General features: G+C 46.5%; 1 protein-coding gene across 1 annotated transcript; it reads left to right on the top strand.

The window, feature by feature from the left end:
• Positions 1-6,507: 6,507 nt before the first annotated feature.
• LOC125548597 (Polyketide cyclase/dehydrase and lipid transport superfamily protein) lies at positions 6,508-7,379 on the top strand. The gene has a single exon (XM_048712163.2). The coding sequence runs from the start codon at positions 6,739-6,741 to the stop codon at positions 7,273-7,275; it is 537 nt and encodes a 178-aa protein (XP_048568120.1). The 5' UTR covers positions 6,508-6,738; the 3' UTR covers positions 7,276-7,379.
• The last annotated feature ends 5,766 nt before the right edge of the window (positions 7,380-13,145 follow it).

Here is a 13,145-nt window from a genome sequence, read left to right as displayed (position 1 = left end):
ATCTATGCTTAAGTCTGTCCGAATCATATTAGCAATTGCCGCATTTTATGAAATCTGGGAAATGGATAAACAAAACTACATTCCTTAATGGATTTATTAAAGAAGAGTTGTATATGATGCAACCAGAAGGTTTTGTCAATCCTAAAGGTACTAACAAAATATGCAAGCTCCAGCGATCCATCTATGGACTGGTGCAAGCATCTCGGAGTTGGAATATACGCTTTGATAAGTTGATCAAAGCATATAGTTTTATACAGACTTGCGGTGAAGCCTGTATTTACAAGAAAGTGAGTGGGAGCACTACAACATTTCTGATAAGTATATGCATGACATATTGTTGATCGGAAATGATGTAGAATTATTCTGCAAAGCATAAAGGAATGTTTGAAAGGAGTTTTTTCAAAGAAAGACCTCGGTGAAGCTGGTTACATATTGAGCATCAAGATCTATAGAGATAGATCAAGACGCTTGATAAGTTTTTCAATGAGTACATACCTTGACAAGATTTTGAAATAGTTCAAAATGAAACAGTCAAAGAAGGAGTTCTTGCCTGTGTTACAAGGTGTGAAGTTGAGTAAGACTCAAAAAACCCGACCACGGCAGAAGATAGAGAGAGAATGAAAGTCATTCCCTATGCCTCAGCCATAGGTTCTATAAAGTATGCCATGTTGTGTACCAGACCTATTGTATACCCTGCCCTGAGTTTGGCAAAGGAGTACAATAGTGATCTAGGAGTAGATCACTGGACATTGGTCAAAATTATCCTTAGTGGAATAAGGATATGTTTCTCGATTATGGAAGTGACAAAAGGTTCGTCGTAAAGGGTTACGTCGATGCAAATTTTGACACTGATCCAGATGACTTTGAACTCAATCTGGATACATATTGAAAGTGGGAGCAATTAGCTAGAGTAGCTCTGTGTAGAGCATTGTTGACATAGAAATTTGCAAAATACTTATGGATCTGAATGTGGCATACCCGTTGACTAAACTTCTCTCACAAGCAAAATATGATCACACCTCAGTACTCTTTGGGTGTTAATCACATAGCGATGTGAACTAGATTATTGACTCTAGTAAACCCTTTGGGTGTTGGCCACATGTCGATGTGAACTATGGGTGTAATCACATGGTGATCTGAACTATTGGTATTAAATCACATGGCGATGTGAACTAGATTATTGACTCTAGTGCAAGTGGGAGACTGAAGGAAATATGCCCTAGAGGCAATAATAAAGTTATTATTTATTTCCTTATATCATGATAAATATTTATTATTCATGCTAGAATTGTATTAACCGGAAACATAATACATGTGTGAATACATAGACAAACAGAGTGTCACTAGTATGCCTCTACTTGACTAGCTCGTTGATCAAAGATGGTTATGTTTCCTAACTATAGACATGAGTTGTCATTTGATTAACGGGATCACATCATTAGGATAATGATGTGATTGACTTGACCCATTCCGTTAGCATAGCACTTGATCGTTTAGTTTGTTGCTATTGCTTTCTTCATGACTTATACATGTTCCTATGACTATGAGATTATGCAACTCCCGTTTACCGGAGGAACACTTTGTGTGCCACCAAACGTCACAACATAACTGGGTGATTATAAAGGTGCTCTACAGGTGTCTCCAAAGGTACATGTTGGGTTGGCGTATTTCGAGATTAGGATTTGTCACTCCGATTGTCGGAGAGGTATCGCTGGGCACATCACTTAAGCCTTGAAAGCATTGCAACTAATTTGTTAGTTGCAGGATGATGTATTACGGAACGAGTAAAGAGACTTGCCGGTAACGAGATTGAACTAGGTATTGAGATACCGACGATCGAATCTCGGGCAAGTAACATGATGGGTTTTGTAGTAATTTCAAAAAAATTCCTACGCACACGCAAGATCATGGTGATGTATAGCAACGAGAGGGGGAGAGTGTGATCTACGTACCCTTGTAGATCGACAACGGAAGCGTTAACTTGGTTGATGTAGTCGTACGTCTTCACGGCCCGACCGATCAAGCACCGAGACTAGGGCACCTTCGAGTTCTAGCACACGTTCAGCTCGATGACGATCCCCGGACTTCGATCCAACAAAGTGTCGGGGAAGAGTTCTGTCAGCACGACGGCGTGGTGACGATCTTGATGTACTACTGTTGCAGGGCTTCGCCTAAGCACCGCTACAATATTATCGAGGACTATGGTGGAAGGGGGCACCGCACACGGCTAAGAATATGATCACGTGGATCAACTTGTGTCTCTAGGGGGTGCCCCTGCCTCCGTATATAAAGGCTCAAGGGAGGGGGGCCGTCCGGCCATCATAGGGCGCGCCAGGAGGAGTCCTACTCCCTCCGGGAGTAGGACTCCCCCCCTTTCCTAGTTGGAATAGGATTCGCGGAGGGGGAAAAAGAGGAGAGAGAGGAGGAAGGGGGCCGGCCCCCTCTCCTTGTCCTATTCGGACCAAGGGGGGAGGGGCGTGCGGCCCATCTCTGGCCACCTCTCCTCTCTTCCACTAAGGCCCACTAAGGCCCACATACCTCCCGGGGGGTTCCGGTAACCTCCCGGTACTCCGGTAAAATCCCGATTTCACCCGGAACACTTCCGATATCCAAACATAGGCTTCCAATATATCAATCTTTATGTCTCGACCATTTCGAGACTCCTCGTCATGTCCGTGATCACATCAGGGACTCCGAACAACCTTCGGTACATCAAAATGCATAAACTCATAATATAACTGTCATCGTAACCTTAAGCATGCGGACCCTACGGGTTCGAGAACAATGTAGACATGACCGAGACATGTCTCCGGTCAATAACCAATAGCGGAACCTGGATGCTCATATTGGCTCCTACATATTCTACGAAGATCTTTTATCGGTCAGACCGCATAACAACATACGTTGTTCCCTTTGTCATCGGTATGTTTACTTGCCCAAGATTCGATCGTCGGTATCCTATACCTAGTTCAATCTCGTTACCGGCAAATCTCTTTACTCGTTCCGTAATACATCATCCCGCAACTAACTCATTAGTTGCAATGCTTGCAAGGCTTAAGTGATGTGCATTACCGAAAGGGCCCAGAGATACCTCTCCGACAATCGGAGTGACAAATCCTAATCTCGAAATACGCCAACCCAACATGTACCTTTGGAGACACCTGTAGAGCTCCTTTATAATCACCCAGTTACGTTGTGACGTTTGGTAGCACACAAAGTGTTCCTCTGGCAAACGGGAGTTGCATAATCTCATAGTCATAGGAACATGTATAAGTCATGAAGAAAGCAATAGCAACATACTAAACGATCGGGTGCTAAGCTAATGGAATGGGTCATGTCAATCAGATCATTCAACTAATGATGTGATCCCGTTAATCAAATAACAACTCTTTGTCCATGGTTAGGAAACATAACCATCTTTGATTAACGAGCTAGTCAAGTAGAGGCATACTAGTGACACTCTGTTTGTCTATGTATTCACATATGTATTATGTTTCCGGTTAATACAATTCTAGCATGAATAATAAACTTTTATCATGATATAAGGAAATAAATAATAACTTTATTATTGCCTCTAGGGCATATTTCCTTCATAACATACCGATGACAAAGGGAACAATGTATGTTGTTATGCGGTCTGACCGATAAAAGATCTTCGTAGAATATGTAGGAGCCAATATGAGCATCCAGGTTCCGCTATTGGTTATTGACCGGAGACGTGTCTCGATCATGTCTACATTGTTCTCGAACCCGTAGGGTCCGCATGCTTAACGTTACGATTACAGTTTCATTATGAGTTTATATATTTTGATGTACCGAAGGTTGTTCGGAGTCCCGGATATGATCACGGACATGACGAGGAGTCTCGAAATGGTCGAGACATAAAGATCGATATATTGGACGGCTATATTCGGACACCGGAAGTGTTTCGGGTGATTTCGGAGAAAACCGGAGTGCCGGAAGGGTTACCGGAACCCCACGTGAAAGTATTGGGCCTTAGTGGGCCTGAGAGGAGAGAGAGGGAAGCAGCCCAGGAGGTGGCGCGCCCCCTCCCATGGGGAGTCCGAATTGGACTAGGGGAGGGGGGCGCGGCCCCTCTTTCCCTCTCCCTCTCCCTCTCTTTCCTTCCCCCTTCTCTCTTCCTAGTTGGACTAGGAAAGGGGAGTCCTACTCCTACTAGGAGGAGGACTCCCCCCTCCTTGGCGCGCCCCAAGGGCCGGCCGGCCTCTCCCCCTTGCTCCTTTATATACAGGGGCAGGGGGGCACCTCTAGAGACAACAAGTTGATCTTCGTGATCGTTCTCTTAGCCGTGTGCGGTGCCTCCCTCCATCATAATCCTCGATAATATTGTAGAGGTGCTTAGGCGAAGCCCTACGATGGTAGAACATCAAGATCGTCACCACGCCGTCGTGCTGACGGAACTCTTCCCCGACACTTTGCTGGATCGGAGTCCGGGGATCGTCATCGAGCTGAACGTGTGCTAGAACACGGAGGTGCCGTAGTTTCGGTGCTTGATCGGTCGGGCCATGAAGACGTACGACTACATCAACCGCGTTGTGCCAACGCTTCCGATTCCGGTCTACGAGGGTACATAGACAACACTCTCCCCTCTCGTTACTATGCATCACCATGATCTTGCGTGTACGTAGGAATTTTTTTGAAATTACTACGTTCCCCTCCTCCTTGTTCCTTTATATATGGGGGGCAAGGGGGCACCCCGTAGACACACAAGTTGATCATTGATCCCTTAGCCGTGTGTGGTGCCCCCCTCTACCATAATCCACCTCGATCATATCGTAGCAGTGCTTAGGCGAAACCCTGCGTCGGTAGCAACATCATCACCGTCAACACGCCGTCGTGCTGACGGAACTCTCCCGTGAAGCCCTACTGGATCGGAGTTCGTGGGACGTCATCGAGCTAAACATGTGCTGAACTCGGAGGTGCCGTGCGTTCGGTACTTGGATCGGTCGGATCGTGAAGACGTTCGACTACATCAACCGCGTTCTCATAACGCTTCCGCTTACGGTCTACGAGGGTACGTGGGCGATACTCTTCCCTCTCGTTGCTATGCATCACCATGATCTTGCGTGTGCGTAGGAATTTTTTGAAATTACTACGTTCCCCAACATAAATAGTGTTGCTTTAGACTGGAGGCGGTTTTGTCCTTGTGATGCGTGTGCTTCAGTCACAACCGACATCATTTTTGGGTCATGTTGCGACTGGCTAATGTTTAAGCCCTTGCAGTGGAGGTTTCTCACTTTTCATGTATTGTGCTGTACTTTGCTCAAGTGCAGATTGTCTTGGGTCGTCGTGTTGTTTAGGCCACAGCATCTTTGGCGATGCAAGAGAGTGTTGACAGGTTGCGGCATTTTTGGTGATGTATGGGCCGTGTCATCTTGGGTGTTGTACTCTCTTTCTTCTTAATGAATTACATGCAACTCTCATATATGATTGTTTTTTTATAGCCAAGCAATTCTACAGGCTCCTCACAAAATTTTGAATGTTCCACACCGTTTTACTGCCTATCCGAACTCATCTCTCCACCTTTTTTTGTCGGTTGTAGTGCTTTATGGTGTTCTCTCCTCTCATAGTGGCATCCCCTCAACCATGATAAAGGTTGTCGGGGGTCTTCTTTTCCTATTACTCCCTCTCCTTTCCGGTTTACAGGGCCCAAATCTGAAATTTCATCATTCAAGGCAGATGATGAGTGGAGAAATGTATCTCGTACTTTACAAAACTACCCATATTAAACTAATGCATTAAGCCACTAAATGACTAGGAACATTACATGCATTTGTGAGTTTCTTTTTAATTCTTGCATGCAAAGATTTAATGTGCCTCGGAATCCCAATAGAAGATGGAGATGAGCCTTTTAAATTGAAAAAACGAAAAAATTAAGATAAGCCCTCTAAACCAAAAAGAAAAGAGTATTACTGTAATTCTCAAGGAGATATCCCATCCATTAGATGGAGCTGAGATTATTGTGCTGCCAGTTCACTCCATGTGGAGGGGTTAGCCCAACAATTGAATCATTTTCTGGAGGTGGCAGCCTGGATAAAAGGTGCACTGACCAGTCACTTACAAAATTGTAATGTTTACGCATTGGACATCACATCAGCACATTAGTACCCGGTGCTGAACTGGCACGATCAAAAGAGGCGGAAAGAGCAACGCATCATCTTCTCCCGTGACAGAACATGTGAGCTAGTATGCGCCTTTGCTTTTGGAAGCGGGTATTCGACATGCATGAGCATATATACAAACCGTATACATCTGGTGCCACATCAAAAGCTGGCAAATTTTAAGTAGCCCAGCCACGTAACCCCACTTCTAAGAGGCCCTACAACACAAAGTGACAAGCTTCTCCCGTGGACTCATGTCCATTCGTGCCAGCTAGAGAGAATATGTTGACAATACACATGCACTTTATTTTATGGTTCACAAGCCATGCAATGCAAGCAGCGCGCGCATCTAGCTAAGCTGGTAGGAGGCACCCAGCAGTTTCCACCAGTCCGCCACTGGACACGCATGCGGTTGGACGTACGACCTGCCAACTAATCCTCTCGCGGGTCACGTTGTGTATCTACTACACGGCTGGTGAGCTAGACGCCCCCTCCTCTCCCTCACGAGTCGTGACCCTCAGTTCCTCATCATATTCACCACGATCCCGACGTTGCACTTGCACGAATCACGCACCTGACGGCGACACCCGCGATCTAGCTGCCCAGGCGCCGGCACATGGCGCCTCACGGTCACGGCCCGGACAGTGAAACGGCGGCGCCCGAGTGGCGCGGCACCGTGCGCGCCGCGGCGGCGGGGCCGACGCCCGACCAGGCGTGGGCCCTGCTGGGAGACTTCTGCTCCCTCGACAAGTGGGTGTCCCTGGTGCAGACGTGCCGGAGGCTGGAGGGCGACGACGGCCGGCCCGGGTGCGTCCGGTACTGCGCGGGGCCGGTGAACATGGCGGCACCGGGGGAGGCGGTCGGCTGGTCCAAGGAGCGGCTCCTCGAGGTCGACGCCGCGGGGCGGTCCTACAGCTACGAGGTGGTGGAGACCAACAAGGGGTTCGGCCGGTACCGGGCGACCATCGGCGTGGAGCCCGACCCGGCCGGGTGCGCGGTCAGGTGGTCGTTCGAGGCCGATCCCGTCGAGGGGTGGACGCTGGAAGGCTTCGTGGGTTTCCTGGAGAAGCTCGCGCATGGCATTGCCAAGAGGCTCGAAGAGGAGATCATGGCGAACGTCGATGGTGATCCTGCTGCTTTGCGAGTATTTTGATCTTGTTTTCCGCTTGTCCTAGTGATACTGGCGACAGTATGTTCGATCACAAGTCCATGCCCTTTTGATTCAAAGCAATTTCATGGAAATTTTGGAGAATTTTACTTGGAAAATTTTCTTCTAGATATTCTTTGATTTGTTTAAATTTAGAACTATCGAAAAGATCTTCTAAAAAAACTTTATATGATACATGCCCTATGTGGTAAGTTACCATAAATTCAATATATACCAGCATAAAAGGCGGATATTCAATTTGGCTCTAGGGAGTACATGATCCTGCATGCTAAAAATGAATTTTTACAAATAATTTTTTTTGAAAAAAATAGATATGTTCATTGTCGCACCCAAATGGTACATGCAATTTTGTTAGTGAAAAAGTTAAGCATTTTGACTTGTGCAAAAAAAACAAGTCGAACGCCAAATGTTACACTTAATTTTGTTTTTTTTTCACCGACAAAGCACTGCTATCCCATATGGCATGAGACTTGTCAAGCACACTTGCCACACTAATATGAACATCTAAAAAAATCAGAATTTTTAAAATTTATTTACAAAGCATATGCTCCCAAAGCCAAAAATCCGCGTCCCGTAAAACAAACTCTCCAAAATATGTTCCGCGGACTACTTGGCAGACAATCTTTTGGATATGATTATGAGGAATTGGCACGAGAGTATTGAGTGTTGCTTTTTCACAAAGCTAAGAATGTCAAACAATTGCTTCATACATGTCCCCTCTCACACATACCCCCCCCCCCCCCCCCCCCCGCATTGATCAAACAAACCCTCACCTCCTTGTTTAGCTTTGCCTATGGATTCTCTCCTCATAGCATATCTCAATCTCAACCAAATCAGAAAAATTCTGGTTGAAATACATACATAAAGTTGGCCCCATTGCAACGCACGGGTATTTAGCTAGTTGTTTCTAAATTGACGGTTCTCTCTTGTTTTATGGTATGAGCTTTAGCCGGTATCTAATGTTTATTCACAACGTAGCGTTGCTCATATGCATGTGAATATGTTGTTTTCGTATTGATAAAAGGTTAGGTGTTTTTGTTGGGTTATATATATGTAGCTATGCAGGAAGAACATACTTTTAACAAAAGGTGTATTTATTCACCCATGCAAATTATGTACTCATGTCACTACCACCTAATACACGCGGACACCTTGTACTCATGTCACTCCGATTGTCGGAGAGGTATCTCTGGGCCCACTCGGTAATGCACATCACTATAAGCCTTGCAAGCATTGTAACTAATGCGTTAGTTGCGGAATGATGTATTACGGAACGAGTAAAGAGACTTGCCGGTAACGATATTGAACTAGGTATTGAGATACCGACGATCGAATCTTGGGCAAGTAACGTACCGATGATAAAGGGAACAACGTATGTTGTTATGCGGTTTGACCGATAAAGATCTTCGTAGAATATGTGGGAGACAATATGAGCATCCAGGTTCCGCTATTGGTTATTGACCAGAGACGTGTCTCGATCATGTCTACATAGTTCTCGAACCCGTAGGGTCCGCACGCTTAAAGTTCAGTGACGATCGTATTATGATTTTTTGTGTTTTTATGTACCGAAGGTAGTTCGGAGTCCCGGATATTATCACGGACATGACGAGGAGTCTCGAAATGGTCGAGACGTAAAGATCGATATATTGGACGAATATATTCGGACATCGGAAGTATTCCGGGTGATTTTGGATAAAACCGGAGTGCCGGAGGGTTACGGGAACCCCCAGGGCGAAATAATAGGCCGTATGGGCCTTAGTGAAGAGAGAGAGGGGGCTGGCCTAGGGTAGGCCGCGCGCCCCTCCCCCTCTGTTCCGAATTGGACTAGGAGAGGGGGGGGGGCGGCGCCCCCTTTCCTTCTCCCTCCCTCCCTTCCTTTCCCCCTCCTAGTAGGAGTAGGAAAGAGGGGAGTCCTACTACTAGGAGGAGGACTCCTCCTCCTGGCGCGCCATAGAGGGTAGACCGGCCTCCACCTCTTGCTCCTTTATATACGGGGGCAGGGGCACCTCTAGACACACAAGTTGATCATTGATCCCCTAGCCGTGTCTGGTGCCCCCTTCCACCATAATACACCTCGATTATATCATAGCGATGCTTAGGCGAAGCCCTGCGTCGGTAGCATCATCATCACCGTCACCACGCCGTCGTGCTGACGAAACTCTCCTGTGAAGCTTTGCTGGATTGGAGCTCGCGGGACGTCATCGAGTTGAACGTGTGCAGAACTCGGAGGTGCCGTGCGTTCGGTACTTGGATCGATTGGATCGTGAAGACGTACGACTACATCAACCACGTTGTGCTAACGCTTCCGCATTCGGTCTACGAGGGTACGTGGACGATACTCTTCCCTCTCGTTGCTATGCATCACCATGATCTTCTGTGTGCGTATGAATTTTTTTGAAATTACTACGTTCCCCAACAACCCGCCCCCCTGCGTTGACTTCTTCTTCTTCTTCTTCTTCTTCTTCTTCACCGCACGCCCACCTTGGCCGCTCCTACCGTCAGCGACTACCTGTTGGGGAACGTAGCAGAAATTCAAAATTTTCCTACGTGTCACCAAGATCTATCTATGGAGAAACCAGCAACGAGGGGAAGGAGAGTGCATCTACATACCCTTGTAGATCGCTAAGCGGAAGCGTTCAAGAGAACGGGGTTGAAGGAGTCGTACTCGTCGTGATCCAAATCACCGGAGATCCTAGTGCCGAACGGACGGCACCTCCGCGTTCAACACACGTACAGCCCGGTGACATCTCCCATGCCTTGATCCAGCAAGGAGAGAGGGAGAGGTTGAGGAAGACTCCATCCAGCAGCAGCACAACGGCGTGGTGGTGGTGGACGAGCGTGGTCCTCCAGCAGGGCTTCGCCAAGCACCGCAAGAGACGAGGAGGAGAGAGGTAGGGCTGCACCAGGGAGAGATCAAATCGTCTATGTTGGGCAGCCCAAAACCCCCACTATTTATAGGAGGAGGGGAGGAGGGTGCGCCCCCTCTAGGGTTCCCACCCCTAGGGGGGCGGCAGCCCTAGATGGGTTTGAGGGGGGCGCGCCCTAGGGTGGGCCTTAGGCCCATCTGCGCCTAGGGTTTCCCCTTTCTCCTCCTAGCTGCGCCTTGGGCCTTGTGGGAGGCGCACCAGCCCACTCAGGGGCTGGTCCCTTCCCACTCTTGGCCCATGCAAGCCTCCGGGGCTGGTGGCCCCACTTGGTGGACCCCCGGGACCCTCCCGGTGGTCCCGGTACGTTACCGATAAAACCCGAAACTTTTCCGGTGACCAAAATAGGACTTTCCATATATAAATCTTTACCTCCGGACCATTCCGGAACTCCTCGTGATGTCCGGGATCTCATCCGGGACTCCGAACAACATTCGGTAACCACGTATATCTATTCCTTATAACCCTAGCGTCATCGAACCTTAAGTGTGTAGACCCTACGGGTTCGGGAACCATGCAGACATGACCGAGACGTTCTCCGGTCAATAACCAACAGCGGGATCTGGATACCCATGTTGGTTCCTACATGTTCCACGATGATCTCATCGGATGAACCACGATGTCGAGGATTCGATCAATCCCGTATACAATTCCCTTTGTCTAGCGGTACGATACTTGCCCGAGATTCGATCGTCGGTATCCCGATACCTTGTTCAATCTCGTTACCGGCAAGTCTCTTTACTCGTTCCGTAACACATCATCACGTGATCAACTCCTTGATCATATTGTGCACATTATGATGATGTCCTACCGAGTGGGCCCAGAGATACCTCTCCGTCACACGGAGTGACAAATCCCAGTCTCGATTCGTGCCAACCTAATAGACACTTTCGGAGATACCTGTAGTGTACCTTTATAGCCACCCAGTTACGTTGTGACGTTTGGCACACCCAAACTATTCCTACGGTATCCGGGAGTTGCACAATCTCATGGTCTAAGGAAATGATACTTGACATTAGAAAAGCTTTAGCATGCGAACTACACGATCTATGTGCTAGGCTTAGGATTGGGTCTTGTCCATCACATCATTCTCCCAATGATGTGATCCCGTTATCAACGACATCCAATGTCCATGGTCAGAAAACCGTAACCATCTATTGATCAATGAGCTAGTCAACTAGAGGCTTACTAGGGACATGGTGTTGTCTATGTATCCACACATGTATCTGAGTTTCCTATCAATACAATTCTAGCATGGATAATAAACGATTATCATGAACAAGGAAATATAATAATAATCAATTTATTATTGCCTCTAGGGCATATTTCCAACAGTCTCCCACTTGCACTAGAGTCAATAATCTAGTTCACATCGCCATGTGATTAACACTCACAGGTCACATCACCATGTGACCAACATCCAAAGAGCTTACTAGTGTCACTAAACTAGTTCACATCATTATGTGATTAAGACTCAATGAGTTCTGGGTTTGATCATGTTTTGCTTGTGAGAGAGGTTTTAGTCAACGGGTCTGCAACATTCAGATCCGTATGTACTTCGCTAATCTCTAGGTCATATTATAATTGCTGCTTCCACGCTCCACTTGGAGCTATTCCAAATGGTTGCTCCACTATACGTATTCGGTTTGCTACTCAGAATCATTCGGATAGGTGTTAAAGCTTGCATCGATGTAACCCTTTACGCCGAACTCTTTATCACCTCCATAATCGAGAAACATGTCCTTATTACTCCAAGGACAATTTTGACCGCTATTTAGTGATCCACTCCTGGATCACCTTTGTACCCTCTTGCCAGACATGTGGCAAGGCACACATCAGGTGCGGTACTCAGCATGGCATACCGTATAGAGCCTATGACAAAAGCATAGGGGACGACATTCGTCCTTTTTCTTTCTTCTGCCGTGGTCGAGCTTTAAGTCTTAACTTCATACCTTACAACTCAGGCAAGAACTCCTTCTTTGACTGATACATCTTGAACACCTTCAAGATCATGTCAAGGTATGTGCTCATTTGAAAGTACCATTAAGCGTTTTGATCTATCCTTATAGATCTTGATGCTCAATGTTCAAGTAGCTTAATCCAGGCTTTCCATTGAAAAACACTTTTCAAATAACTCTGCATGCTTTCTAGAAATTCTACATCATTTCCGATCAACAACATGTTAACAACACATACTCATCGAAAATTCTATAGTGCTCGCACTCACTTCTTTGGAAATACAAGTTTCTCATAAACTTTGTATACACCCAAAATCTTTGATCATCTCATCAAAGCATACATTCCAACTCCGAGATGCTTACTCCAGCCCTTAGAAGGATTGCTAGAGCTTTGCATACTTATTAGCATCTTTTAGGATTGACAAAACCTTCCGGTTGTATCACATACAACCTTTTCTCAAGAAAATCGTCGAGGAAACAATGTTTGACATCCTATCTGCAAGATTTCATAAATAATGCTAATATAATTCCAACAGACTCTTAGCATCGCTACGAGTGAGAAAGTCTCATCGTAGTCAACTCCTTGAACTTGTCGAAAAACATCTTAACGACAAGTCGAGCTTTCTTAATGGTCACATTTACCATCATTGTCCGTCTTCCTTTTAAAATCCATCTATACTTAACAGCCTTACGACCATCGAGCCGTTCTGCCAAAGTCTACACTTTGTTTTCATACATGGATCCTCTCTCGGATTTTATGGCCTCGAGCCATTTATCGGAATCCGGGCCCACCATCGCTTTTCCATAGCTCGTAGGTTCATTGTTGTCTAGCAACATGACTTCCAAGACAGGATTACGTACCACTCTGAAGTAGTACGCATCCTTGTCATCCTACGAGGTTTGGGAGTGACTTGATCCGAAGTCTCATGATCAATATCATAAGCTTCCACTTCAATTGGTGTAGGTGCCACAG

This window comes from Triticum urartu, chromosome 3A, assembly GCF_056163025.1.
Source record: "Triticum urartu cultivar PI428250 chromosome 3A, HENAU_Tu73, whole genome shotgun sequence".
Taxonomy (NCBI): domain Eukaryota; kingdom Viridiplantae; phylum Streptophyta; class Magnoliopsida; order Poales; family Poaceae; genus Triticum; species Triticum urartu.
The sequence above is the reverse complement of the archived record's forward strand: the minus strand, read 5'-3'. Positions and strand labels throughout refer to the sequence as shown.

Excerpts from the sequence above, each read along its gene's own strand:
- LOC125548597 (XM_048712163.2), top strand. The coding sequence starts at position 6,739 with ATGGCGCCTCACGGTCACGGCCCGGACAGTGAAACGGCGGCGCCCGAG.